Source organism: Cibotium barometz, chromosome 24 (assembly GCF_041138505.1).
Source record: "Cibotium barometz isolate CiBa-2024 chromosome 24, ASM4113850v1, whole genome shotgun sequence".
NCBI classification, from domain to species: Eukaryota; Viridiplantae; Streptophyta; class Polypodiopsida; order Cyatheales; family Cibotiaceae; genus Cibotium; species Cibotium barometz.
The window spans coordinates 29,318,166-29,345,283 of NC_141069.1; the positions used below are offsets into that span (position 1 = coordinate 29,318,166).

The window sequence follows — 27,118 nt, forward strand, 5'->3', positions numbered from 1 at the left end:
CTCTGACCCAAACATGTCCAGGGGTCTTTTCAAAGAAAACATCGGGAACAGTGAAAAATTAATTAACTTCAGTAGAAAGATATTTTATTCCATAGTAATACATGGATAAGGTAAAGATTACCCATACAAGGCAATATTCTTTGTTACATACAACAATGTATCTCATACAAGAAGAGTTATGGCCGAAGAAATAAAAAGGATAAGTATGCCCCAAACCACCGGGTATCTCTAAAGATGAAATGAAGCACTTCAGTATGGACTTGTTACGGGTGGTATGATTTGATAGATTTATTGATAAAAGTGTCTCATCTCATTGATCAAATATTCATTAAAGATATCTTTACATTTACCAAGTGGACTGTGAGCAGTTGTGATGCTAAGTTCACATCAAAACTTGAACCTTGCTTTTCAAGCTATTAGTACTCAGCTACGTTTCAGTACAGCATATTGATGGTCAAAAGGAAGGATGAGTCAAACTAATAAGGATATTTCAAAAAGATTATTGCAGCAAGAACCCTCAAAGTGGATTCAAAATTTACCTATGGTGGAATATGCCTATAATTCACAAGGATCGAAGCTATGAAAAGGATGATGGAAGAGATGACAGAACAAACTAAGACTATTCACAAGGATATTCAAGCAGCTCAGGACCAACGTAGCATTACGCAGATCTCCAACGATCAGAAAGAGAATTCAAGATAGGTAATAAGATCTTTTGCGCAACAGACCAAAAAGAAGCACCTTGCCGTTAGGAAAAATACAAAAAAGCTTAGCCCTAGGAATTATGGACCTTAGGAGGTTGTTAAAGAGATAGGGGCAATGGCATACAAGCTCATTTAAAGGTACACGACGTGTTTTATGTTAAAGCCTTACATACCGGATCTTGCTCATGTATTGGATGACGAACAGATAGTCATGCCAACCCAGAATGCCTTAGAGCTTCAACCTAGTTATATCCTAGATACTAGGGAAAGAACCCTTAGAAATAGAACCCTGAAAGAACACCTCGTTCAACGGAAAGGATATCCACGATGCTAATTGGGAAGAAGAGAATTTGTTATGTAAAGATTATCCCCAGTTTTTTCTCGAGATGAGGACATCTCGAATTCTTCAAGTTGGGATGTAATGTTCCCATAATTTTTAAGTAACATTTCCTTTACAAAAACTTCATTTTTATTAGCTTCAAATAAAGTCAGAAAGTAATAGAATAATAAAAAAATATGGAAGAAAATGATTGGAGCCGGTAAGTTTTAGTTGGAGCAGAGCTAGCATGGATGTGGAAAGGAGCATAAGGTTCATCCATGTGCATAAAATGTGCACATCTCACATCAAACCAATTAAGTTGATAAAGTAAATTTGAAGTGAAAAGTGGAAAGGCTAGCTCATACATTAGAAAGTAAGTGTGGGCCAATAGCATTCAAGCACAACTAAAGCACATATTTAGCAACAATACTCTCTCCCTTTCTTTCTCAAAATGGCGCATCTTTGAGGTGTGTATATGTGTGTGAGCTAATCCTTTTCATCCCTTTTATCTACAAAAAGGAGCATTCTCATCACCTCATGATTAGCATTTTTTAATCTACACTACTTTACTCTATTAGCTAGAATTAATCAAGTTGATTAATCTCATCACAAAGCAATTGGAGGGTCATCATCATCATCATCACCATCTTCTATTTAATGAGCTCCTCAATCTAGCTACTCACTTACTCATCAATAACTACACTATCATCAAATTACTCTTATTTAATTACACAATTACACACCAATTGGGGGAGAAGATCATCAAGAAGAGAAGAGGTGAAGCAAGGGGATAAAGGAGCTACATCAAATCAGCAAATACACCTCTCCAATTCAAGCAAGCTCTTCATCAATAGTCTCCCCGGGTAGCTAATCCATGATTATGCTATCTCTCTTAATCTACTTAATTAATCTTGCATAGTTTTGAATTCTTCAATTATGAATGGCTAAAGCATTGATTAGGCTTTCATTGGGTGGTTAGAAATCCATCATAATGCACCATTTGATCATTGAAAGCATCATTTACAACAAGGGGATTAAAAATTGTCTTCTAATTGGGCAAGGATTAATCACATTTTGGCAATTTTACAAAAATTGGATAGATCAATGATGAATGGATGATACACACACCATTTTAATGACTAATTGGCCCAATAATTTGATGAATTAGGGGCTGGTTTAAGACCTGCACTTTAATTAAGTGTAAATTGCTAATTACCCCCTTAATTAAGGGTCAAAATTAGGCAATTTTGGAAGAAATGGGGGCATAGTTTGGGAAAGATTGATTCTTTGAGCCTTTAAATGATTAAGTAGATCATTAATTTCATGATTAAATGGGCTGGTCATCTCTGCAAATTATGATTAGACACTAATCATGCTTAATTACTTGATTAGCGGGGAAATAGTAGGCAATTTTGGGGGATTTCAATTGAAATTGACTCTTTACACATAATGGAAGAGGTTAAATGCCATACACACACTTGTTTTAGTCCCAATTGATGTAATTAAGGGGCTGGAAATTTCCTGCATATTTTCTTAATTATGATTAAGGCTTAATTAGGCCATTTTTGGCAATGTGTTACAAAGGAGGTACCATTTTTATAAAGAATCTAGCCAAGCCCTATTTATCCCTGCATACTGAGGGCATTTAGAACATAACCCTCTCGGGGATTTGTCAATTAATCAATAAATTATTTATGAGGGCCAATTAGGTGTCAAAATTGGCTAGTTTCACTCAAAATTGAAGTTTTATGAAAAATTGGGCCAAGCCCTATTTATCCTAGGTCAATCTAAGTATAATAAACCTCTGGCTAAGAGGGTTTTCATTAATTTTACTCAAGCTAATTATCAAGGCCAAAATACCTTGAAATTTACCCTATTTTTGAAGGGGAAATTAGTTTTAGGTGAAATTTGATGATGTCCTCTTTATCCCGGGTACTTTATACAGAGAATAAGTTGGGATAAATAGCTCTTTAATTATCTCTTCATAGAATTTTTATTATGAGAAAATTAAGATCCAAAAGTGAGGGGAAAAATAGCACTTGATTTTTCCTTCACTTGGGAAAATTACCATAGGTACTTTAGGTCATGTTTAGCCCATAAAAAATAGGACTTTCCATTTGGAGCTCATTTGATATATTTCCAAGCCAAAAAAGGGCCAAAATTGGGGTTTTTTGAGAGTGAAAAATAGTAAATATTAAAAATTAGGGTTGACCTATTTATTACAGGTCCCCTAAGCTGAGAATTACCTTTTTAAAAATTATCATAAATGTTTGAAGTATACAATAATTACTAGGCCTATTTTAAGACTTAATTTAAGTGGGGAAAATAGAAAATGATTTTTCCCGACTTCAAGAAAATTACCAAAGGTGTAAAACACCTTAAATAACCCATGATAAATAGGGTTCATCATTTGGAGCTACGTTGATAGCTAATTGATCAAGAATACCTCAAAACTAGTGTAATTGTTACAAGAGAAAAATAGGGAAAAATAGATTTATTACTCCAATAATTACAAAACTTTGTAGGACACTAAATTAGACTATGAAGTACCCATGAAAAATTATGGAGGTACAAATTATTCATAAAAGTCCATCAAATCTAGGTTTTAGTATATTAGGTCAAAATTTGACCTTAAAGGGAAAAAGTTTAATTCAAACCTATGAAATATGGTTCCTTCCATCTATAATTGATGAGGGTATGAACCTTGGAATCAATCTCATTCGATTTAATAAGATTTAAACCTTCCTAGGAAATTCCCATGGAAACTAGCTCTTACCAGGGAATATTCCAGGAATCTAGTGGAAAATGAACAATTTGGCAATTAAAAGCATAAAATGGAACTTAATAGTAAGAATTGAGGTCACACAAAGACCCATAAGGGTCATGGACTCTCAAATGGACCCTTTAAAGGTATTAAAACACCAAGAATCACAAGATTCTACAAAGATTCCACTAATTAGCTAGTCTTTTGTAGACTTAAGCAATGGCACCCAAGCGAGCTAAAATCTCCCGCAATGACGACGCCGGAACGAGCCAGGAACACGAGAAGCTGGCGGCCGAGGAAAAGAGCAAGGCACCGATGGAGCAGCACGAGGGACGCGAACAAGAGCAAGTGGTTGCCCGAGCGACCCAAGAGGTTGATCCCAAAACCCAATTTAAGTCTAACAGTAAAAGTTTAAGTTAACATTGCATCACGCGAGACCTTAGTTAGACCTTAGGAATCAATAAAGGGAAAACGGACTATGAAAAAGCACTTGAAGAGATTCAAGTGAGAAACACGGCATGTGTATTAATGTGTTTCAAAAGAATGTATTCTATCAAGGTTTGTTTGCAAGAATTGAAACTGGATGGATTGGTTTTCAATTGGGAAACACTGGAATTCTCATGGAATGTAATTGAGTCCAGATGGACATCAAGGCTAAAAGAGCCTTCGTTGGAGTACCGGGTGGGTAGCCCGATGCCGGGTGGTTAGCCCGATGCCGGTGGGTAGCCGATGCCAGCAATAAGCTGAAGCCGGGTGGTTAGCCCGAATGCCCGTACCACTGAAGGGTCGGTTAGACCGTGGACGGATGAGCTGTCTATTATTCTTGGGCACGGAGATAGATGGTGCAATAAAGTCCTACCAACGACGCTTGCACATGGTCCTTGGTACCTCCTCCTGGTGGTTAGCCGGAGTTGAGAGTCTCTCTCGGTGGGTAGCCTGAGCAGAGAGTTAGACAATTCTAGATAGTCTAACGACTTGTTGGCTGGTTAAGCAACAAGTACTTGATAGCTGGTTAAGCTACAAGTGATGTACTTGATAGCTGGTTAAGCTACAAGTGATGTACATATATAGCTGGTTAAGCTACAAGTGATGTACATATCAAATAAGATTACTTGATATTGTGTTTATGGGATGAATGATGTTTTTGATTGCGAAATTGTATTCCCTTGTTTTGGAAAGAATGATTGAAGGGCTGATTTAATGAACAATGTTCTATAAATAACTTAAAGGAACCTGTCTTTCCATGTTATAACAGTGTGGTAGTAATTAGGAAACTTATGGTCATGGGAAGCGGGTGATGTCCTACCCCCGACGGGAGGCATCTACGGTAGGGTGGACGCGATCAGTCGCGTGGCTTCTCAAACATTTAAAGTAGAAATCGTAGTGTAAGCACCGCATCTTAGGGGACGAACGTGTTCTTGAGCCTCAGGGAGCCGGAACCATTTTTGAACCAAGGATGTCGCCTCTCAGGGATTGGCTTTGAGCCTCGGGGAGCCGAGTCAATTCAGGGCAGGCGAAGTACCTCTACAACTCCATGCGTCCGGTGCATGTAGAATTGTATTGATGGGAATTAGTTTAAAGACTTCAGGAGACTTCGATAAGGTTTTGCAGTTAATTGAGATGGACTTAGGATCTTTAGACTCCTTTGGCTCGTATCTTCGGACTCGATGCGAGGACCAAGTGTCGTCCATTGGAATTCTAGGTAGTCCTAGGATCTGTCAACATGATCTCCATATCTCTTAATTGGGGACATGACAGAGTGGCTTCAAATAAAGTCAGAAAGTAATAGAATAATAAAAAAATATGGAAGAAAATGATTGGAGCCGGTAAGTTTTAGTTGGAGCAGAGCTAGCATGGATGTGGAAAGGAGCATAAGGTTCATCCATGTGCATAAAATGTGCACATCTCACATCAAACCAATTAAGTTGATAAAGTAAATTTGAAGTGAAAAGTGGAAAGGCTAGCTCATACATTAGAAAGTAAGTGTGGGCCAATAGCATTCAAGCACAACTAAAGCACATATTTAGCAACAATACTCTCTCCCTTTCTTTCTCAAAATGGCGCATCTTTGAGGTGTGTATATGTGTGTGAGCTAATCCTTTTCATCCCTTTTATCTACAAAAAGGAGCATTCTCATCACCTCATGATTAGCATTTTTTAATCTACACTACTTTACTCTATTAGCTAGAATTAATCAAGTTGATTAATCTCATCACAAAGCAATTGGAGGGTCATCATCATCATCATCACCATCTTCTATTTAATGAGCTCCTCAATCTAGCTACTCACTTACTCATCAATAACTACACTATCATCAAATTACTCTTATTTAATTACACAATTACACACTAATTACACACCAATTGGGGGAGAAGATCATCAAGAAGAGAAGAGGTGAAGCAAGGGGATAAAGGAGCTACATCAAATCAGCAAATACACCTCTCCAATTCAAGCAAGCTCTTCATCAAAGTAGTCTCCCCGGGTAGCTAATCCATGATTATGCTATCTCTCTTAATCTACTTAATTAATCTTGCATAGTTTTGAATTCTTCAATTATGAATGGCTAAAGCATTGATTAGGCTTTCATTGGGTGGTTAGAAATCCATCATAATGCACCATTTGATCATTGAAAGCATCATTTACAACAAGGGGATTAAAAATTGTCTTCTAATTGGGCAAGGATTAATCACATTTTGGCAATTTTACAAAAATTGGATAGATCAATGATGAATGGATGATACACACACCATTTTAATGACTAATTGGCCCAATAATTTGATGAATTAGGGGCTGGTTTAAGACCTGCACTTTAATTAAGTGTAAATTGCTAATTACCCCCTTAATTAAGGGTCAAAATTAGGCAATTTTGGAAGAAATGGGGGCATAGTTTGGGAAAGATTGATTCTTTGAGCCTTTAAATGATTAAGTAGATCATTAATTTCATGATTAAATGGGCTGGTCATCTCTGCAAATTATGATTAGACACTAATCATGCTTAATTACTTGATTAGCGGGGAAATAGTAGGCAATTTTGGGGGATTTCAATTGAAATTGACTCTTTACACATAATGGAAGAGGTTAAATGCCATACACACACTTGTTTTAGTCCCAATTGATGTAATTAAGGGGCTGGAAATTTCCTGCATATTTTCTTAATTATGATTAAGGCTTAATTAGGCCATTTTTGGCAATGTGTTACAAAGGAGGTACCATTTTTATAAAGAATCTAGCCAAGCCCTATTTATCCCTGCATACTGAGGGCATTTAGAACATAACCCTCTCGGGGATTTGTCAATTAATCAATAAATTATTTATGAGGGCCAATTAGGTGTCAAAATTGGCTAGTTTCACTCAAAATTGAAGTTTTATGAAAAATTGGGCCAAGCCCTATTTATCCTAGGTCAATCTAAGTATAATAAACCTCTGGCTAAGAGGGTTTTCATTAATTTTACTCAAGCTAATTATCAAGGCCAAAATACCTTGAAATTTACCCTATTTTTGAAGGGGAAATTAGTTTTAGGTGAAATTTGATGATGTCCTCTTTATCCCGGGTACTTTATACAGAGAATAAGTTGGGATAAATAGCTCTTTAATTATCTCTTCATAGAATTTTTATTATGAGATAATTAAGATCCAAAAGTGAGGGGAAAAATAGCACTTGATTTTTCCTTCACTTGGGAAAATTACCATAGGTACTTTAGGTCATGTTTAGCCCATAAAAAATAGGACTTTCCATTTGGAGCTCATTTGATATATTTCCAAGCCAAAAAAGGGCCAAAATTGGGGTTTTTTGAGAGTGAAAAATAGTAAATATTAAAAATTAGGGTTGACCTATTTATTACAGGTCCCCTAAGCTGAGAATTACCTTTTTAAAAATTATCATAAATGTTTGAAGTATACAATAATTACTAGGCCTATTTTAAGACTTAATTTAAGTGGGGAAAATAGAAAATGATTTTTCCCGACTTCAAGAAAATTACCAAAGGTGTAAAACACCTTAAATAACCCATGATAAATAGGGTTCATCATTTGGAGCTACGTTGATAGCTAATTGATCAAGAATACCTCAAAACTAGTGTAATTGTTACAAGAGAAAAATAGGGAAAAATAGATTTATTACTCCAATAATTACAAAACTTTGTAGGACACTAAATTAGACTATGAAGTACCCATGAAAAATTATGGAGGTACAAATTATTCATAAAAGTCCATCAAATCTAGGTTTTAGTATATTAGGTCAAAACTTGACCTTAAAGGGAAAAAGTTTAATTCAAACCTATGAAATATGGTTCCTTCCATCTATAATTGATGAGGGTATGAACCTTGGAATCAATCTCATTCGATTTAATAAGATTTAAACCTTCCTAGGAAATTCCCATGGAAACTAGCTCTTACCAGGGAATATTCCAGGAATCTAGTGGAAAATGAACAATTTGGCAATTAAAAGCATAAAATGGAACTTAATAGTAAGAATTGAGGTCACACAAAGACCCATAAGGGTCATGGACTCTCAAATGGACCCTTTAAAGGTATTAAAACACCAAGAATCACAAGATTCTACAAAGATTCCACTAATTAGCTAGTCTTTTGTAGACTTAAGCAATGGCACCCAAGCGAGCTAAAATCTCCCGCAATGACGACGCCGGAACGAGCCAGGAACACGAGAAGCTGGCGGCCGAGGAAAAGAGCAAGGCACCGATGGAGCAGCACGAGGGACGCGAACAAGAGCAAGTGGTTGCCCGAGCGACCCAAGAGGTTGATCCCAAAACCCAATTTAAGTCTAACAGTAAAAGTTTAAGTTAACATTGCATCACGCGAGACCTTAGTTAGACCTTAGGAATCAATAAAGGGAAAACGGACTATGAAAAAGCACTTGAAGAGATTCAAGTGAGAAACACGGCATGTGTATTAATGTGTTTCAAAAGAATGTATTCTATCAAGGTTTGTTTGCAAGAATTGAAACTGGATGATTGGTTTTCAATTGGAAAACACTGGAATTCTCATGGAATGTAATTGAGTCCAGATGGACATCAAGGCTAAAAGAGCCTTCGTTGGAGTACCGGGTGCGTAGCTCGATGCCGGGTGGTTAGCCCGATGCCGGTGGGTAGCCGATGCCAGCAATAAGCTGAAGCCGGGTGGTTAGCCCGAATGCCCGTACCACTGAAGGGTCGGTTAGACCGTGGACGGATGAGCTGTCTATTATTCTTGGGCACGGAGATAGATGGTGCAATAAAGCCCTACCAACGACGCTTGCACATGGTCCTTGGTACCTCCTCCTTGTGGTTAGCCGGAGTTGACAAGAATAGATTGTTCTAAGTTGAACATGGATGGCCAAACACAATTGTACAATCAGATGGGTGCATCGACACATGTCCTTCTTTACGACAAGTCAAGAGGTGGTGGTTATAAAGCTAGTTAAAGACATACCGACAACATCAGTAGAGGTTTTGGAATACATGAAATCGCAATCTAAGAATCCAAGTACCACTACTATCACATACAAAGACAAAGGAAAAGCCAAGGTAGAATCAACCTCATCTCCACCAACAAACCCACAGACATCGACTTCCGCAACAAAGTCAAACTCAAAGGGGATAGAGCCCAATAGCCACCAATGCAAAAGAAAGTGTATCAACCCAAATATCCATCACTAAGAGCTCCGAAACGGTAAAACAGGCCTAACGGGAGCCTCGAGAGTCGAAATCACGAACGATTTGACCCGTAGCATAAGTATAGGGACTAATGAGCACAATGGTGCACAAAAACACTATGGGTAGGTCGGGCACCCACATAGGTATATACACTTAGAGCCAAAATTCTAGTCATTTGCGACTTGTGAGCTTACGAGAGAGCTAGAGCTCTATTCAGCGCGCGACTTCCGACCTCCACCACAGTCAGCACGAGCGCACCAGCACCGAGCCATGAGAGGTAGGGGTCATATAGTGTACAAAGAACATTTGTATATGCTCATAACACCAAAACACTGAGCACATCACATGCAATGTATGAGAACAGTGCACACACACACACACACACACACACAAAACCTCGGGGGAGGGGGGGGGGTCACTCGTATAAATATGTAAGTATCACGTGGGTTCAACAGAAGGACATTTTAAATATTTAAAACTTACAGAAATATATTTACAGAGGGGATTTATTTATTGTATTTTAAAAAAAATTTACAGATTTGAATAGGAAAGGATACATTATATTCACTAAAAAATTCATAGATAAGGGACTTTTTAAATAGGCCTTGAATGCACGTGATATAGAGGATTTACATATAGTGACCCCCCCCGAGCACAAAACACATTGCATGACTAACTAAAACTAATCAACTAACCACCAAAACTTGACCAAGGGGACACTAACATATGGGGAACAAGGTGGTAACATCAAATCATGCATTGGTCACAGTTGCCACTAACACGCGTGTCAGTGGCACCCACACAGAACAAAAAATTTGACCATAGGATCTTGTTCTCCACATCACCCACATCCCATTTATGCATGGCATTCACAAAAGCCCCATCATTTCAGCACCCAAATGTCAAATTTTGCAAAAGTGTCCAACTCTGACAAAAATGGCTTTTGCACATCAAATACATGCTCAATTCATGAACCACATACATCAGGGAACTCACCAAAGCATAGAGAATGCAAATCTGCAATTGCATGTTGAAATCTGCATAGTTGCCACTGACACGCGTGTCAGTGGCACCACTGACATTATTGCAAAGTAACCTGCTCATCTCATTCTCCATCACTTCTAGAGTCATCTTTTGCAAAAACAGAAAATTCCATCATCATGATTGCCAAGAAATTCATCATTTCTCACTTTTCAGAGTCCAAATCACTAAAATCTTCATCTCATGCATGAATTTGATTTCAAGATGGCTCATATTGCACAAGGGCACTAGGCAAACATGGTACAATGATATCCCATGCTCAAACTTCATAAAAAGTCAAGTTGCCACTGACATGCGTGCCAGTGGCACCCACAACAAAATGACATTTTGAGCTCACATATTGATTGCCCATGTCTTGTACATCATTTTCAAGTTTATTTCAAGTTTGTTCCATCTTGGTCTCTGTGAAAGTCACAACTTTTGGTATGCGTGTCTCTCCATGAAACACTCTTTTGTCCGGGACTGAGAAAAAGTGTCTAAGGTCAATTGGATTGAGCTTAACAAACTCTTCCCCTTTTAAGTCATAATATTGGCATGCAAAATGTGGCATTCCCCTATGGACATCTAAAGTGTTTTCAAATGGTTGTTCTATGTTAGCCAACAGCACTTTTCAACTATGGTGCTTGAGCATAGGGGTTATGACCACACGCAACATGAGGCATCGCATCGATCACCTCACACATCTTCCTCTAGGGTTCCAAGCAAGGAAGCGAAAGCGACAATCCGTGGAGCTGCTTGCCAGTAGGAGCGGAGCAAGGAAGAGACGACTACGAGCAACAAGGTCACCTATTTCCATTCTATTGTTACTTGCATTGCCATCATACTATCAATGTTCTAGAAAGGAATATAGAATTGAATATCAATGTAATATGCAGAAATTTTGCCAATGCAATGATGGGGTGTGGCAATGGGGCAGCTACAACACGTGCTAATCTATTGAAACACATTGTCAAGGCCAAGGATATCATGTATATGCTACAAGACCCATCCTATGAGAAGATGGTGGAATTACTGCGTCAAAAGTTCTTTGGTGAACTTAAGATTTTGGTCAGTCCACGAAGAATGATGGAGACATGCGATGCAGCGGGAGTTAGTAGAAAAGGATATGAGGCAATCTACAAATTGATTAGCTTGGCTCTCAGAGACAAAGGACTTCTTCGACCATTGCTTCCAACCCCTTACAGCATTACTATGGCAAAGAAATGTGCAAACTCTGATATTGCAAGCATGTTAGGGGGCTTCAAGTGTGTCTTGGAAACTTTGCCACTACCCAAGACAAATAGCTTTCAATACAACAACTTCAACAACGTTTATGTTGATGTTGAGAAGCTGCAAAGGGCAATGATCATGTATTATGACCTAACACATGAGGAATGTGATGGTAAGGTTATATTTGTTTTGAAGCTAGATGAATGCCAGATAGTGAAGAGTCATAAACTTGAACGAGTGAGCTTAACACTCATGAACAGAGCTCTGCAAGGTACATATATACAGGAAAATCAAGTTCTTGATGATCTAGAGACAGAAAATAATGTTGAAGATGGGGAATCAACATCTACAGGGCAGAAGAAATTAGCACAAGAGTATTTTGGAGTTCAATCAGAGAAAAACATCTGGTGGCTAGCAGCCTTTGAGCTCCCACATGAGACACATGACACACTCACATGGTATTTTCATCACACAAGCATTCCTGATGTAATTTCAGAGCAAACTGAAGGGCGCAAGCTTCATGTACAAGGTGTTGGAAGCTTTGATGTTGAATGGCACATGGCAGGTGACTTAAAGACATTGAAATGCATGTTAGGTTGCAAACTAGGTGCAAACACTATGTACCCTTGCATTTATTGTAGCCACACTAAAGTCGACCCAAATGCTAAATTGAAGGGCTCTACAAAGGGAGGTATTGCAAAAGGCAAGGTTTGTAAGGGTACAGTTGGTAAGGGTAAGAAACCACAGGTCACTATGGATAGTTCAACAAACAAGAAGTCTATGCAGTGGTTTCAAGGCATAATGTCTTGTGATCAAAATACACCACCTAATCGTGACCAGCACGACAAGGATTGGAAACCAGTTCTAAATATTCCTCTCAGTCGAGTCCATGTATGCTCATTGCATGCAAGGCTTAGAATCCTTGATAAGCTATTGAAGTTGCATGTGAATTATGCTTGGAATATGGAGCCTGTAGAAAGACGGGAAGAATGTGTACATGCTTTGGAAGTGATTCTATCATGTGTGGGATTGCATGGTGGAGCAGTTTCCCTTAAAAAGGACACAAAAACCTTAGGGTCGACACAAGATAATCCCAGCAAAATTTGCATGGGTGGAGCCAAGGCGAGGCATCTCCTGTCAAACCATTCAGAATCCAAAAGCCACACAGAGTTTGGCATTTGGAAGAAAATTTGTGCCGTCACCACATATAAAGGGATTGATGCAGCACTTGGCCTGAAACGTGCTCGTGTTTGGGAATCATTAGACCACATGGTCAAATTAATGGAGAAACCTACACTCAATAGTGATGAAAAAGATGCCTTGAAAGAAGCAATCAAGATATTCACCAAGGATATGGTTGATGCTTGGGGAGAAACTCACATCACACATTACATGGTAATCTCTTTTTCTTGGCTCTTTTTATTGTTGTCATTAATTCAAGGTCACCTGGGTTCCTTTGCTTATTTACAGCATATATTGTTTGCCCATGCACCATATTTTCTCGAGGAGTACGGGTCCCTGGCTCTTTGGAGCACCCAAGGCATGGAAAGATCCCATTACCAGGCTAAGGCTATTTATTTTAAGAACACACGGCATGGTGGTGGTAGCACAAAAAGTAATGCCTTGCACGAAATGTTCAATTGGTTCTACAGGAGCTTGGGTGGCAAGGGAAACAAAAAGCCCCATGGTAATATTTGCCTGCAACAACGCAGAATAGTGAAGACAGTCAATGCGTCGCGAAACCAATCTTACCTCAACTCACATGCAAGAGAGGGGTTACAACGTTGGGTCGCCACACGACGTCGATGTGGCTCAAGATGGCTCTCCGATTGGTAGGGTTGATTTAAATAATATTTAAAAGGTTATTTAAATTATTTTTTTAAATCCACTTATATAAAGACTTTATAAACTCAACCTTCTTTTAAAACTTCATTTATAACCTTTTTCACTTAGAGAGAGCTCATTCCTTGCTTTGCATGGCTAGAATGAAGCAAACAGCTCACGTGACTCGGAAAGACGCTGACAGTAATCAAGCACACACACTACAGCGTGCGATCGCAATGGCCAATAATAGCACGGCCAGCCGTTATCGTGCTCTACAACGCTCGCGTAGTCTTTCTCGTGCTCGGGAAGCTCGTTCAATGAATCAAGAGCAAAGAATGCAGGAGCAAGAAGAAGAGCATGAACAGAGGAATGAGCAACAAGAGCAACAAGAGCAACAAGAGGAGCATCAAGAAGAGCAGGACTCCTCACATCCGGAGAGACAACGGGAACATGCAGGAAGCAAGGACCAACCAGGGCATCAAGGTACACAATATGACCCTCGCATCTTTCGGGATCTTGATCCCATCTTTATAGGAAACCCCCTCGTGGCACAACGCACCCCCCTCCCAAATTTCTTCCCTCCTAGGAATGTAGCAGAAGAACAGCAACAACCATGGGTGTTGCAAGAGCAAGCAAGGCTTCTTGCATATGAGGAGGAGAGGGCACGACAACAGCAGGTGTCACAGAGGAGGAAAACCGCATCGCTGCGGAGCAGATTCAAAGAGAACTGGACTCCCAACGTACACCCATCAAGCTACGCAAAAAGCAACCCGCTCGAAAGAACACCCCGAAACGTTTAGTGCCTACGCAAAAGAGGGCCCAGCCAGAACAACAGGAGCGGGCAAGGCCAGACGAAGCAGAAGGGGCAGGGCAACATGAAGCGGAAGGGGCAGGGGGTGAAGAAAATCAACGACGGGAAGAAGTAAAAAAGAAATTTAGACATGATCCACCTGCTTGGGAGCGCAGAGCACCACCTCCTCCACCCCCTACTGTAAAAAGAAAATACAAATTCAAGCCAGGCACAGTGGCATTAAGAGAGATTCGGAAATATCAAAGAAGCACTGAGCTTCTTATCCCAAGAGCTCCATTTACTCGAGTTGTCAGAGAAGTTATGGCAGATTACAGTGATCGGGTGGAGCGCATACAGGGTGCTGCGCTTGGGGCCTTGCAGGAGGCCGCCGAAACTGTTTTGGTGATGTTATTCTAGGACTCGGTCCTGTGTCACCTCCATGCAAAGCGCGTAACACTAAAGCCTGTGGATATGGGCCTTGCGATGCGGCTGCGCACGGATGACTGTCTGAGGAAGTCATGAGTGATGCCCAGCCCGCTTGAGTCCCTTTGTAATGACATTTGATGTAATCAAACTTTTGCAATATAATGATGACGTTGTAGTGTCTTTCTCTTTCACTTTGTGAATTGTACAATTCTTTTTCAATTACTGTAATGTCTGGAGAATTTTTGTATTTTTCTGTTCAATTATAATGTGTTTCCAGGGCTGAATAAGCTCAATTTTTATGCAGTATACATTCCACAGTGTCAAAAAAGTAAAAATTTACACAAAATGCCTCCATTTCTCTACGGTGCGATTTTTGGCCCCCGCTCGGCTGCAGAAGGTCGCGCCGTAGGGAAATACATTTTTTTACGCTTATTATCAGATATTACACCCCGCGAGTGCACTTTTGCAAAGAATTGAGCTCATTTGGCCTTTGGTTTGCCCAACAAAATATTTTTTTTTGTACATCTCTATGTTGCAAGCGGCGTAAACACTATAACACCGCAAAATTTAACCATGTGTGAATTACGCAATATGGTCTTTTTAAAAACTGTATTCTGCAACAAATCTAAATTTCTTTGTAAATTAGAATGTCTCTTGACGGTCAAATACAGTCATGTTGAGTGTCTTGTTGCTCTTATGGTGTGCAGAATGTGAAAAAATGTGCAAAATATACCTATTTCCCTACGGTGCGATTTTTGGGCTCCGGTCAGCTGCAGAAGGCTCAAAATCGCGCCATAGAGAAATAGGGGTTTTCCTACTATTTTTTACATTTTGGACAACATGGAAGCACTTCTACACTGATGTTAAGCCGAATTAGCCTTTGGTTTGACCAAAAAATGATTTCCTTTGCCGGCCAGTGTTGGTTGTAATCCATTAAAACATTTTCACACCACAAACTTTAATCACTTTATTAAAACATTGGAAGGTACAATAAATGCAAAGAAAAAAGTTTTATTTCTCGATAAAGTTACAAAAAGGAAGGCTATTACAATTCATGGTTTCTTGAGAAGATCGCTCATCTGGGAGATACTAGAGGATCCTTGTAAAGATTTTCTCCCTAGGTTTTCAGATATAGCTAGGGGATCATTTATACCTTGGGATAGAGAGAGGGCACAATGCCCAAGAAGACCATGGGGATAGTTACCTGCAAATGCCCACAAGGCAGCTTCCCTATTAACTAGGATGCACTTATTGGCATTGCTAGCTATGGGATCAACACAGAGAAGGCCACTTAAAGCTTTGCTCATCAACAACTCTCCACGGGCTTCTTCAGTGTAATCTGTATGAAATACCCTTATAATAGAAGGGTCCAATCTTGGGAGATAGTACCACAAGGAGGTATCACGCCCTGCAGAAGAAGCTCGAACTCCGCCCTTGCGCGACGCAAAATTGTCGATAACAAATGCAGTCTGCAAGAATGACATTTATAAGTATACAAAGCAGAATATACATAATAGGAGAAGTGTAAGAATTCTACGTACCGCATGGGCATGATCACTCTCTGTTAAAGTGGGAGTGTCGATGATGAAGCTTGAAGAAGTCTCTATCTTTGATGTTGTCCAGGTTGAGCTTGGTTGAAATGCAGAGTCGGGTAGATTATGGTCTACCTCTGCACTCTGTATTGCAACCAATGCCATTGCAACGTTCTCCTCCTGCTTGCGCACTGCATCATATGACACGTATTCAAGTGACTTTGTTAGTTCATGGTCTTCAAAGTCAATGTCAAGGGTGGGCGCTGTTGCAAAGGTTTCACCTTCATCAAGCATGGATGAAGTGTTCACGATTGTTGAGAGTGCTTCATCCTCTCTAAGGCCCACAGATTTGGAAATGTCAGCCAAGAAAAGAAATTCCTTTCCATCTACAATGATGGGGTTGAGGGTGAGAACCTCGATGTCAGGGATCTCATCTTCAACCTCTTCAGGGTCAAGCATCCGATCCTCTTCCTGGACCTCTTCCTGGACTGGTTGACCTGTTTGGAGAAGCATCAATGCCATTGATGCTTCCGCCTGCTCGGAAAGGTTCTCCATCTCTTCCTTCTGCTCATGTACTAGGGCAAGCTCTTTGGTCAGAGCTTTCTTCTGCTTGCCTTCATGTCCCATCTCATGGAGCATGAGTGCCAAGGTCATGTTCAATGACAAGAACGTAGTTCCTATGTTGCCAAGGCCAAGATCTTGTACAACATCTTCATCTACAACCCTGTGGTGCTTGCTTGTAAGCCCTTTGAGGAATTTTGAAAGTCTGAAGTAGAAATTCTTGTCAGACTTGTATAGGTGCTTGATAAAATCAACTGGAACCCATCTTGAGGTAGAATTTGGCAATTCTACCGCATACTGTACTACATGGGCTTCTGTATACTCCAAAAGCTCCAAAAATGCGTCACGGTGAAGCTCTATAGTTGCTTGCATGTCAATTTCCCCTTGGAAAACGGGGAGGTAATCCACAGATCTGGCTGCAAGTCCTGCTTCTTCAATCTTTGCAAGTAGCATGGTAGACATAGTACTGATAGCTTTGAAGCACGTCAGAGAGATATATATAAACAAAATCAAAGAGAGCGATAGAGAGAGATCTAGAGAGTAATCTTAAAAATGAACTTATAAAAGAAAGTGACTTATATATAACCACACTAAAATATTGACACTTAAAAAATTTATTAATTGGGACATCAAAAAAAAATTAAACAAATTACTCATTGGAGATACGCAAAAAAGATTGTATTTCATCTAGTAGTTGATTACATGTGCGGCCCACGTCGACCGAAGAGAGATGTACCGTGGTAATGTGAAATCCTTACAAAACATTGACTTCTCTCTCCTCCTACGTACTAAATGATTCTCAATTACAAAAGAGTACTCTTCCTTTAGTCCAAAATGCAGAGCAAGGTATTCCCTTACATTTCCTAGATGCCAGTCATCATTGACATTAAATTCACGCACGTCACCCTCCTGTATACAAACTTGAAGCTCTACCTCCTCCCTGCATACAATATCTGAGTCCAACGCCTCCCAAACGCTCCTTGTCAGCTTCCATCTTCTGTATGGAAACACCATGGACAAGGTTTGCTTGGCAATGTGATATCTTGAAGAAATCTTCTCAGCAATGACAGAGCACTTGATGGTGTCGCATTGATGGTTGACTACTTTTGTATCCCACCCATCTACAAGAAAGCTTTTGAGTGCTCTGTCGCCTTTTGAAATCCACATTGTTGGAGTGCGATGAGTTTCTGCAGAGCAAAATATGTATACAAATACATGTAAAGGAACAAACCACCCAATGGTGGCCTTGTGGGAGCCTTAGGTGCACTTCATGGCGGCCTGCACATCCACCTCAATCTTGCGTTTGAATGCCACCAAAGTGAAGCCATCAGGGAGGGGCCACTCAATGCTAGACAATGTTGGTGCTTGTGTAGGCATCAGTTTACCACAACCACCTCTCCTAGGCAGAACATATGTCGCATTGTAAAAGAAAATTCCTCGAGTGGCTAGCTCAGAGCCCGTGTACCCTGCATACAAAAGCCCCCCATAATCTGCATGTATGCCCTCAAATGTGCCTGTAAAGGACTCTAGAGGCTCCCATTCAATGAAATCTGATGGAAAAATATCTACAAAATAAAAAGTAAAATTGTGTTACAAATGTGGTAATATTCAAGGCTAAAGCTATCACATACAACTATGATTAGTTGAAAGTAATTAGACTTACAGTTTGCAGGAAATCCCCTTGTACTGTTATCATCTATCTTGATGAGTGCGGACGTGTAAACATGTTGTACCTTTGCCATTCGCTTTCCATCCTTTCCTTGCATGAAATCAAGGATTCTCCCTTTCCAGTGGTGGAGGCGGGAACCAATGTGCCGTCGAGGGACCTTGTGTGCTCCTTTCATGCTTGGCTGCATTATTGTGACCCACATGAAGCGTTTGTACTCCACTGTTATCCAGTCACCTTCATTGTTGAGCACATTGCTACTGCTAATAGCCTCAATAGCAGCTCGAGGTCTTCGTGTATTGGGTAAAGCCATATTTATATATATATTGAGAGAGAGAGAGAGAGAGAGAGAGAGAGAGAGAGAGAGAGAGAGAGAGAGAGAGAGAGAGAGAGAGAGTAGGGATGAAGCTGTAGATGATGGAGCACCAGAGATAGTACAAACCCTAATGTAAAGCTTCACAAACAAACTTGAGGAAAAAGAATGAGAGGGAGAGGAGAATGTATGGATGAAGGCAAAGTTGGGGGAAGATGTAGATAATGGAGCTCCTGCTAACCCTAATGCTAAGCTTGAGTGATGAAGCAAACCCTAAAGCTTAACCTAAAAACACACTTGAGGAAAGAGGGTGTGAGAGAGAGGAAGAATGTAGGGATGAAGGTGTAGCTGGAGAATGCAGGGGGGAAGGTGTACCTACATATAATGGAGCTCTGAGATAGGGCAAACCCTAATTCCAAGCTCTGAGGAGAGAGTAAGAGGGTGTGAGAGAGAGGAAGAATGCAAGGAGGAAGGAGTAGCTGGAGAATGCAGGGGGGAAGGTGTACATGTAGATAATGGAGCTCTGAGGAGATAGGGCAAATCCTAATTCCAATATCTGAGGAGAGAGAGAGATGGTGTGAGAGAGAGGAAGAATGTAGGAAGGGAGGTGTAGCTGGAGAATGCTGGGAGGAAGGAGAGAGCAGAGAATGAGCAGATCTGAGTGAGAAAGTTAGGGAAGAGGCTTTAGAGAGTAGAGAGAGAAGAAAAAACGTTTTTCTCTTAGGGGGTAGGTGAGAGAAACTGGGGGGGAAACCCTGGAGGTAAAAGAGAGAGAGAGAGAGAGAGAGAGAAGGAGAGAGCAGAGAATGAGCAGATCTGAGTGAAAAAGTTAGGGAAGAGGCTTTAGAGAGTAGAGAGAGAAGAAAAAATGTTTTTCCCTCATAGGGTAGGTGAGAGAAACTGGGGGGGAAACCCTGGAGGTAAAAGAGGTTAAAGTTTGAAAAAATGAGGGAAAAAAAAAAGAGAAAAGGAGATTTTCTAGGATATTCAGGCCCTCAAAAAGCTGATTTTCTATGATTACACCTAGGCTTCCAAGTTTGACCCCTACTTTTGGGCCTCTTACAAACCCAACATTTCAGTCCACATGGCAAACTCCCATTTGCCTCTTTCTTAATCACCTAGGTTAGCCCATGGCAATTTAAAGGGCCCCCATAGACTCCACTCTTCCCCTAATGCTTACCCATTTACCTTCCAATGAATGGTTGACAATTCATGTGCACAGTATGTATGCAACCATCCATTTTTAAGATGACCATGCCTCCAAGGATAGAGGGCATTCTCACTTTACTTTCCACAAGAGTGTGGCTTTCCGTTCCTCCTAGGAAGACTTTGTTCTCGCTTCCTTCTCGCACATGCCAAATGGTACTTCCCATGCTGCACTAGTCCAACCTTATTCTTCAAACCTATGTACAAAATGTACATTACCTCTTAAGGAGGGGCTGAAATTGGGAGTGTGATTTACCTCATCATTAGCCCAACCAAAAGACGCTAGAGGTATTCATGCCTCTAGCTCCAAAGTGTCTTCATTGGTGACGCTTTCTTGCAACCTGCTTGTGCACTCATCCTCTCTATCAATGGAAAGATGCTCCATCGATGTACCTGGGTTACAAAGAAAAGTGTCTATGCATGGCCATGTAATTGGCCCTATATTCATGCTCAAAATGCAGAGATCATGCTGTGCAAAAACTGGGTCTTGGGCAATCAATCCCAACTTGGGTTTGTTGCTGTCAAGGCTTACCTTATCCGAATGCACCTGATCTAAATGACATACATAAGACCTCCCATGACAAAACTTACATGACACTGTAGCTCTTTTGCGATAGCCTACCTTATCCAAGTCCACCTTCTCATTGAAGACCTGTGAAAAATATGGCTTGAGTTGCCATCCATTTACCCTTGTCTGATGTTGCCTACCGGAGATGCCCATCAGTTGATAGCTGCCATTTGAGAATTTCTCCAAGACCTTAAAAGGGTCTTCCCAATGTGGCAAGAACTTGTCACCCTTGTTGTAGTCGAAGCAATTGTCATAGCGCAACACTAATGACCCTTCCTTGATGTCTTTAACAGCAAGCTTCTTATTGAATTTATACCTCCGCTTGTCAGCTTCTTTAGCATAGTGTTCCATTGCTGCTTCCCTATTCAAAGTTAACTTCTCCAAATCAAGAATGCACTGCTTTAGCTTTTCTTTATGATTATCCTCATGTTGTACCATTACTCTCAAACTTGATAGCTCAACCTCAATAGGCAAAATGGCCTCTTGGCCATACACTAGATGAAAAGGGGTGTAACCCAAGGATGCTTTAAATGAAGTGTGGTATGCCCATAATGCTGCATTAAGGTGCCTATCCCAGGTCTATGTTTTTTCCCCAACATGCTTAGTGATTATCTTACAAATCATTCCATTAACCTTTTCAACTAGACCATTACATTGTGGATAGTAAGGGCTAGAGTGCCTCTGCTTGATTCCCAACTTGATCATTAGTTCTTTTGCTAAGTCTCCTCTAAACCCAGGTCCTCTATCTGAAATGATTTCAAGAGGTGTACCAAACCTACAACAAATGTTATCAAACACAAATTTAGCCACATCCTTGGCTGTAATCCGGCTTGTTGGTGAAGCTTTTGCCCATCTCGTCATGTAATCAACACCCACAATGATGTATTCTTTTCCTGCAGCTGTCATTGGGAGTGGCCCAATGGCATCAATGCCCCATTTCTCAAAAGGCCCAAAGGAAGTGATAGGCTGTTGAGGTCCATAAACAAGTCTCCTAGGTCTTGTGCATTGACAAACATAACATATTTTACACCAGAATTGGGCATCCCGCTGGAGAGATGGCCATACAAAACCAGCCTGCAAGACTTTTCTGCAAGTTATATCTTGAGCAAAGTGCCCACCACAAACATCATTATGACAAGAGTAAAGAATTCGATGAATATCTCCACTGGGAGGGACCTTCTGAAGTACCTAATCCTTCCCTAGACAGAAAAGGTCATCCTTAATGAGTCGATACCTGACCGCCTTTCTTGCCAACCATCTTCTCTCTCCTTTCGTAAGACCAGGGGGTGGCTCCCCTGTCTCTAAGAAACTAAGCACATCTTGCAAGGTTTCTTTACCTTGAAGCTTAGACTCTTGTAGCTTGATAGCACCAATTGTAGCTTTTTTTAAACACTTACTTGCTAGCACATCTGCATCTTGATTCTTTGCTCTGCCCACATAATGGATTTGCACATGTGTAATTCTCCTAAGTAGGCTCTTCACTTCCCTAAGCCTTGAAGCAAGCTTGTCACTTTTGCATGACCAAATGCCCTACACTTGCTTCACAATTAACATAGAATCACCATACACATTAAGGCGGGTAATGTTATTTGAAACACAACATTCCAGTCCTTTGAGTAGAGCTGCATATTCAGCCTCATTGTTGGAAGAGACATCAGATAGAACCAAATCTCTCTCCATCACTTTCTCACTGGCAGGGTTGAAAACCACTATACCTGCTGCTGCTTTGCCTTCTTTCTTTCTATAGGCACCATCAAAATAGAGGAAAAATGCTTCCTCTATCTCCTTCACTGTTGGGGGTGCTCGTGGGATCGATTGCTTTGATTCCTTCTTCTCTTTCTTTTCCCTGAACTAGTGGGTTAGGATGTCAGCTAAAGCTGCCCATGTAGACTCTTCCACCATCACCGTGTAGTCAAACTCCTGCAATTGCACAATCCACTTGGAAATCCTTGCCGAAACATCCATGTGCTATAAAACATATGTAAAGGTATCCTCCATGGTGATGATCACAAAATGTCGAGGCAAGAGATGAGGGCGGAACCTTTGGGTGGCAAACATAAGAGCCAAAACAATTTTCTCCACCGAGGTATACTCCTTTTCTGTTGTCTTCATCACTCGGCTTGCAAAATACACAGGCCTCATCAAAGTAGTCTTGGGGTCCTTCTGCAAAAGAATGGATCCAAGAGAATCTAATCCTACACTAGGATTTACAAAAAATGGCTGGTCCTAGATGGGTGGGAGAATAGTAGGTAGAGAACCCAAAACCTTCTTAATTTCTTGGAAAGTAACCTCACTCTCCTCAGCCCAAACCAAGGTTTGTGCATTAGTGAGCTGCTGTAGAGGAAAAGCCAACTGTGACAAGTGATGAATAAACCTTCCAAAGTACCTCACCTTTTGAATGAATGAAGTAAGCTCTTTTACTGTGGTTGGGGAAGAAAGAGCTAAAAGTGCATTGACCTTTGAGGGGTCAGCTTGTATCCCAGACTCAGAAACCACATGTCCTAACAAGGAAACTTGCTTCTCACCTATGTGACACTTTGCCATATTTAATTGACCTCCTAGTTGTGCAAGTCGACTCAAGCCATCATCTACCTTTGCTAGATGCAATGCCCGCATGCTGTAGATACAAAAATCATCTATGTAGACCCTAATGGACTTACCAAAATAGGGCTGAAAAACACGATTCATGAACCTTTGGAATGTTTCTGGAGCATTAGTGAGACCAAAAGGCATCACTCTATAAGAAAAACATCCCCATGGAGTAACAAATGTTGTCTTATTCTGATCCTCCTCGGCTATGCTAATTTGGAAATAGCCCGAGTAGCCATCACACACTGTATACCTTTCATGACCTGCAACTTCATTTAAAATTTCATCTTGAAAGGGAAGAGGAAAATGGTCCCTCTTGGTTGCTGCATTTAGGGGCTTGTAATCCACACAAACCTGCCACTTGCCATTTTTCTTCGGGGTCACCACCACCACAGGGGACACCCACTCTGAATCTTCCACTAGATAAATGAAGCCAGCTTGTAGTAGCTTCTTCGCTTCCATCAATAGTGCTTCCTGTTGCACTATACCAAGTCTTCTTAGCTTCTGGGCCACCGGTTTGCAATTAGGCTTCAAATTGATGTGTTGTTCCACCACAATCACACCTAAAATTTCACGGTAATTAGAAATAAATAGGTGGGAGTGCTTCCTCAACATCACCTTGAACTCTTCCTTCTCTCCATCTGAGAGGTCTTTCGCTAACATGTTCTCCAGCTGTTCATCTTTCAGTTCTTCACTAGTGCTCTTACCATCACTCAAAGTAGAGAACTTTAGGACAATACCACACACCTCTAGTGAGCTATCACTCTCACTCTCACTCTCACTCCTGCTGTCACTACTAGTACCTTTGTCCGTGGATGAGGAGTCCTCCATGCTCGACTCATCCTTCGAAGTCTCCAACTCCAAACTCTCTTGCTTTCCCTCTTTCATGTTATACACTATCACGTGTCTTGGTCTGTCTCCCTTCCCTTGTGGCTTAAGGACTAAAGTTCCCTTCTCCCAATTTTGTTTAGCATTCATTGCTATCAACCATGGCCTACCTAAGATAATAGGATAGCCTTCTCCTTTAGCTGGCAGAACATACATATCCACTCCAACTTTGATTCCACAAATAATAATCTTTACATTTCTACACACTCCCACACACTTCATCGACACATTATTGGCCATCTTTGCCTTAAACTCTGTTTTATCGTGAACTTCCAATCCTAATCTGTTCATCATTTTCTCACTCATTACACAAACTTGAGCACCTCCATCTACATACACTTTTTGAATTCTTTGGCCCTTGATGTATGCCTCTATCACAGGCAGAACATCTTCATACTTCTTGGCTTCTACGGAGCCCATTACCTTTGTAGTGCGAGTACTCACCATCTTCGACCATTGCCGCCGCATCTTTGGGGACAAATGAAGGAGCTGTGGCCAAGTAAGCTTGGTTCCTTGGTTGCACACATCCTCGATCAAATTGTACGGCTCTTCTCTCTCACCAAGGGGAAAATCCTTGATGGTGATCTTCCTTCTTGTACTGGATCTTTTCTTCCTCTTCTTTGCATCCTTTGACGTACCTTCTTCTTCCATCATCGCACTGGCTAGTGGTCCCATCACTTCTTCACTTACTCGTGCCTTCTTGATTGGCATCACCTCCGGTTCTTTCATCTTCTCCTTGCCTTTGGCTTCAAGTAGGATTACATTGACTGCCCTTTCTTCAGCCACTTCCGGCAAAGGTGGAATTGCCGCAGCTTCTTGTGGTTGCCTTAATACTTGAGGCTGAATGACTAGTGGCTGGGGTTGAGCAGGTGCTTGGGGCCTGTCTTTGGGTGGAGTCACTTGTCTTCTCGGACCTCTTCCCTGGCCATTTCCAAGATGCCTCCTTGGGTGAGGGCAGAAATACATACCATGCTCGTCTTCTCCACAATTGTAGCAGAAATATTCGTGCCTTCGCGGTGGTTTGCGCGGTGGCTGAGCATTTTGCACTCTTTCTTCATTGGGGGGTTGAGCTTGCATCCTAGATCCTTAAAACATATTGACAGATAATTCATTTAATTGATTTGTTACCCTTCGCAGTAACTCCAAATGTGGATCCGCTGGCGCCGTAGGAGGTGCATGCGATTGCTGCTCATTCATTACTTTAGCAGAGGGTGGTGACTCCCTCCTCATCACATGAGCTTGAAATTGTAGTTTTCGATCTTTTAGCCTTGCCCACTGCATGGCTTCTTCAAAATTATCTGGAAACTTCCCTTTTACCTTCTCCTATAAAGATGGAGATAGTCCAGCCAAGAACTTCTCTTTCTTGAGGAACTTAGGGGCTCCCTCTCCTTCTGGTAGGCATGTGAGTTTGCTGAAGACGTATAACCCCAGAGCAGATCACATTTTGGATGATGAACAGATTATACTGCCAACGCAAGGAACTATGGAAACTCGTCCAGATTGTATTTTAGAGACTCGAGAAAGAAGCCTTCGAAATCGAGTGATTAGAGAACATTTGGTCCAGTGGAAAGATTATCCAGTTGAAGAAGCGACTGGGGAAGATGAGGGATTCCTGCTGAAGAATTATCCAGAGATGTTGCCGAGATGAGGACATCTCGAGTTCTTTAAGTATGGGAGGATGCAATATCCCAAGATATTTTGTAAAAATTACCTGACTCTGGAAATTTTATACTTTGAGTTATTTTATTAATAAAGATTATTTTTCTTGAATTATCGTATTTTTGAGATTCAAAATTGGATTTTCTGAGTGTTGTAGACTTAATTTCCCGTAAAAATTAAGTCCACAGCACGTATTTTTAATATATTTTGTATTTAAATAAGGGGAAGACTATTTTTGTGTGCTGGAATGTTCTAGAAGCATCTAAATTGCAAAAAATAGAATTTATACTGCTAAAAATAGGTGTAATTTGCCAAAAATAGATGAAAAAGTGCAAGAAAAGCTGGAAACTTGGGGAACAAGTTTGGGCAAGCTAAAAAAAGCAGCAGGAGGCTTCTAGAATCAAAATTGCACAATTTTGAAGTTCTCCCCCCTGCCTGCTTTTTCTGCTATTTGTGGAGTGCCCAGTGCCTATAAAAGAAACAAGACCCCTCCCCCTCATAACTCAATTGATCTTGTTGAAGTTCTGAGGCTCTGCAAGCGGTGGCCTTCTCCCCCAAGCTCTCCATAGCCGGGTATGCTTTCCCACCTTCTCTCTCTACCCTCTCCCTTGTTTTTTACTATTGATTGGTGTTGGTGCATGTGTTGTTGTGCATCCATACCCTAGTTCTTGTCTTGTTTATGTAAGTCTTGTTGATGAAGGAGAGCTAAATCCATTAGCTACTCCCATATCCCAAGATCTATGATGATGTAGATGCAAACCCTAATCCCCTGTTTGCTTTATTTCTTGCTTTTTAGGACAGCAAGGGTTACTTTTTGATGCTTTTTGTATTTATATGACTCCAAAATTCATGAAAAATTAGGATCCTAATTCCTAGCATCTATATTTTTTGAAAATAATTTTTCTTGAATTTATTTATTGGTAGAAAATTTATTATTAATTTTCTAGTGTCAAAATAGCCTGTTTTTGACTATTTTCAGTAGTTTTTTATTTTTCCAGACCTTTTTTCATAGCCTAAAAATTCTGAAAACATTATCACGTCCTCTAACTAAATTGTGCAATTTTCTGTGATTTTTCTGAAATTTTTTGATTACTTTTAACTGCTAAAAAAATTCATTTACTATCTGAAAATAGTGAAAAGTGTGTATTTTTGCCTAAAAATAGAGCAAATTAGCTCTAAAAATAGGATTTTTGAATTCTAAAAATAAGGGGATGAAAATCCAAGTCTTCCTATGTGTTTTGGATGAATTCTAACTAGTTTATTTTTAGTATTCTCTTTTTGTGGATTTTTCGTAGAATTTTCTACATTATGGCACGTACTCGTAGAGCGGACGTGGTGGTAGTGGAGGTCGTGGTGGCCGTAACGACATTCCTATCCCGCAAGTGCAAGTTGTTGACCCCGAAGTACA

At 40.6% G+C, this 27,118-nt stretch overlaps 2 protein-coding genes and 1 pseudogene across 2 annotated transcripts; 2 read left to right on the forward strand and 1 right to left on the reverse strand.

The window, feature by feature from the left end:
• The first annotated feature begins 8,389 nt into the window (after positions 1-8,389).
• On the forward strand, positions 8,390-13,524 carry LOC147625143 (uncharacterized). Its single transcript, XM_086817947.1, has 5 exons — positions 8,390-8,518; positions 8,618-8,688; positions 11,126-11,260; positions 11,355-11,982; positions 12,046-13,524. The coding sequence occupies exons 1-5, from the start codon at positions 8,390-8,392 to the stop codon at positions 13,522-13,524; spliced, it is 2,442 nt and encodes an 813-aa protein (XP_086674073.1).
• LOC147625144 (uncharacterized) lies at positions 13,207-14,854 on the forward strand. The gene is made up of 2 exons (XM_086818944.1): positions 13,207-13,520; positions 13,673-14,854. Exon 2 carries the CDS (start codon positions 13,674-13,676, stop codon positions 14,310-14,312), a length of 639 nt encoding a protein of 212 aa, XP_086675070.1. The 5' UTR covers positions 13,207-13,520; position 13,673; the 3' UTR covers positions 14,313-14,854.
• A 2,654-nt stretch (positions 14,855-17,508) lies between these two features.
• LOC147625145 (uncharacterized) lies at positions 17,509-18,800 on the reverse strand (annotated as a pseudogene).
• Positions 18,801-27,118: the final 8,318 nt, after the last annotated feature.

What these genes read in the sequence shown, in the direction of transcription:
- LOC147625143 (XM_086817947.1), top strand. Translation starts at nt 8,390, where the DNA reads ATGGCACCCAAGCGAGCTAAAATCTCCCGCAATGACGACGCCGGAACG. An exon ending in AGGGACGCGAACAAGAGCAA is followed by an intron (nt 8,519 to 8,617) that starts GTGGTTGCCCGA and finishes GACCTTAGTTAG; the next exon opens with ACCTTAGGAATCAATAAAGG. An exon ending in ATTCAAGTGAGAAACACGGC is followed by an intron (nt 8,689 to 11,125) that starts ATGTGTATTAAT and finishes GGTTATGACCAC; the next exon opens with ACGCAACATGAGGCATCGCA.
- LOC147625144 (XM_086818944.1), top strand. Translation starts at nt 13,674, where the DNA reads ATGAAGCAAACAGCTCACGTGACTCGGAAAGACGCTGACAGTAATCAA.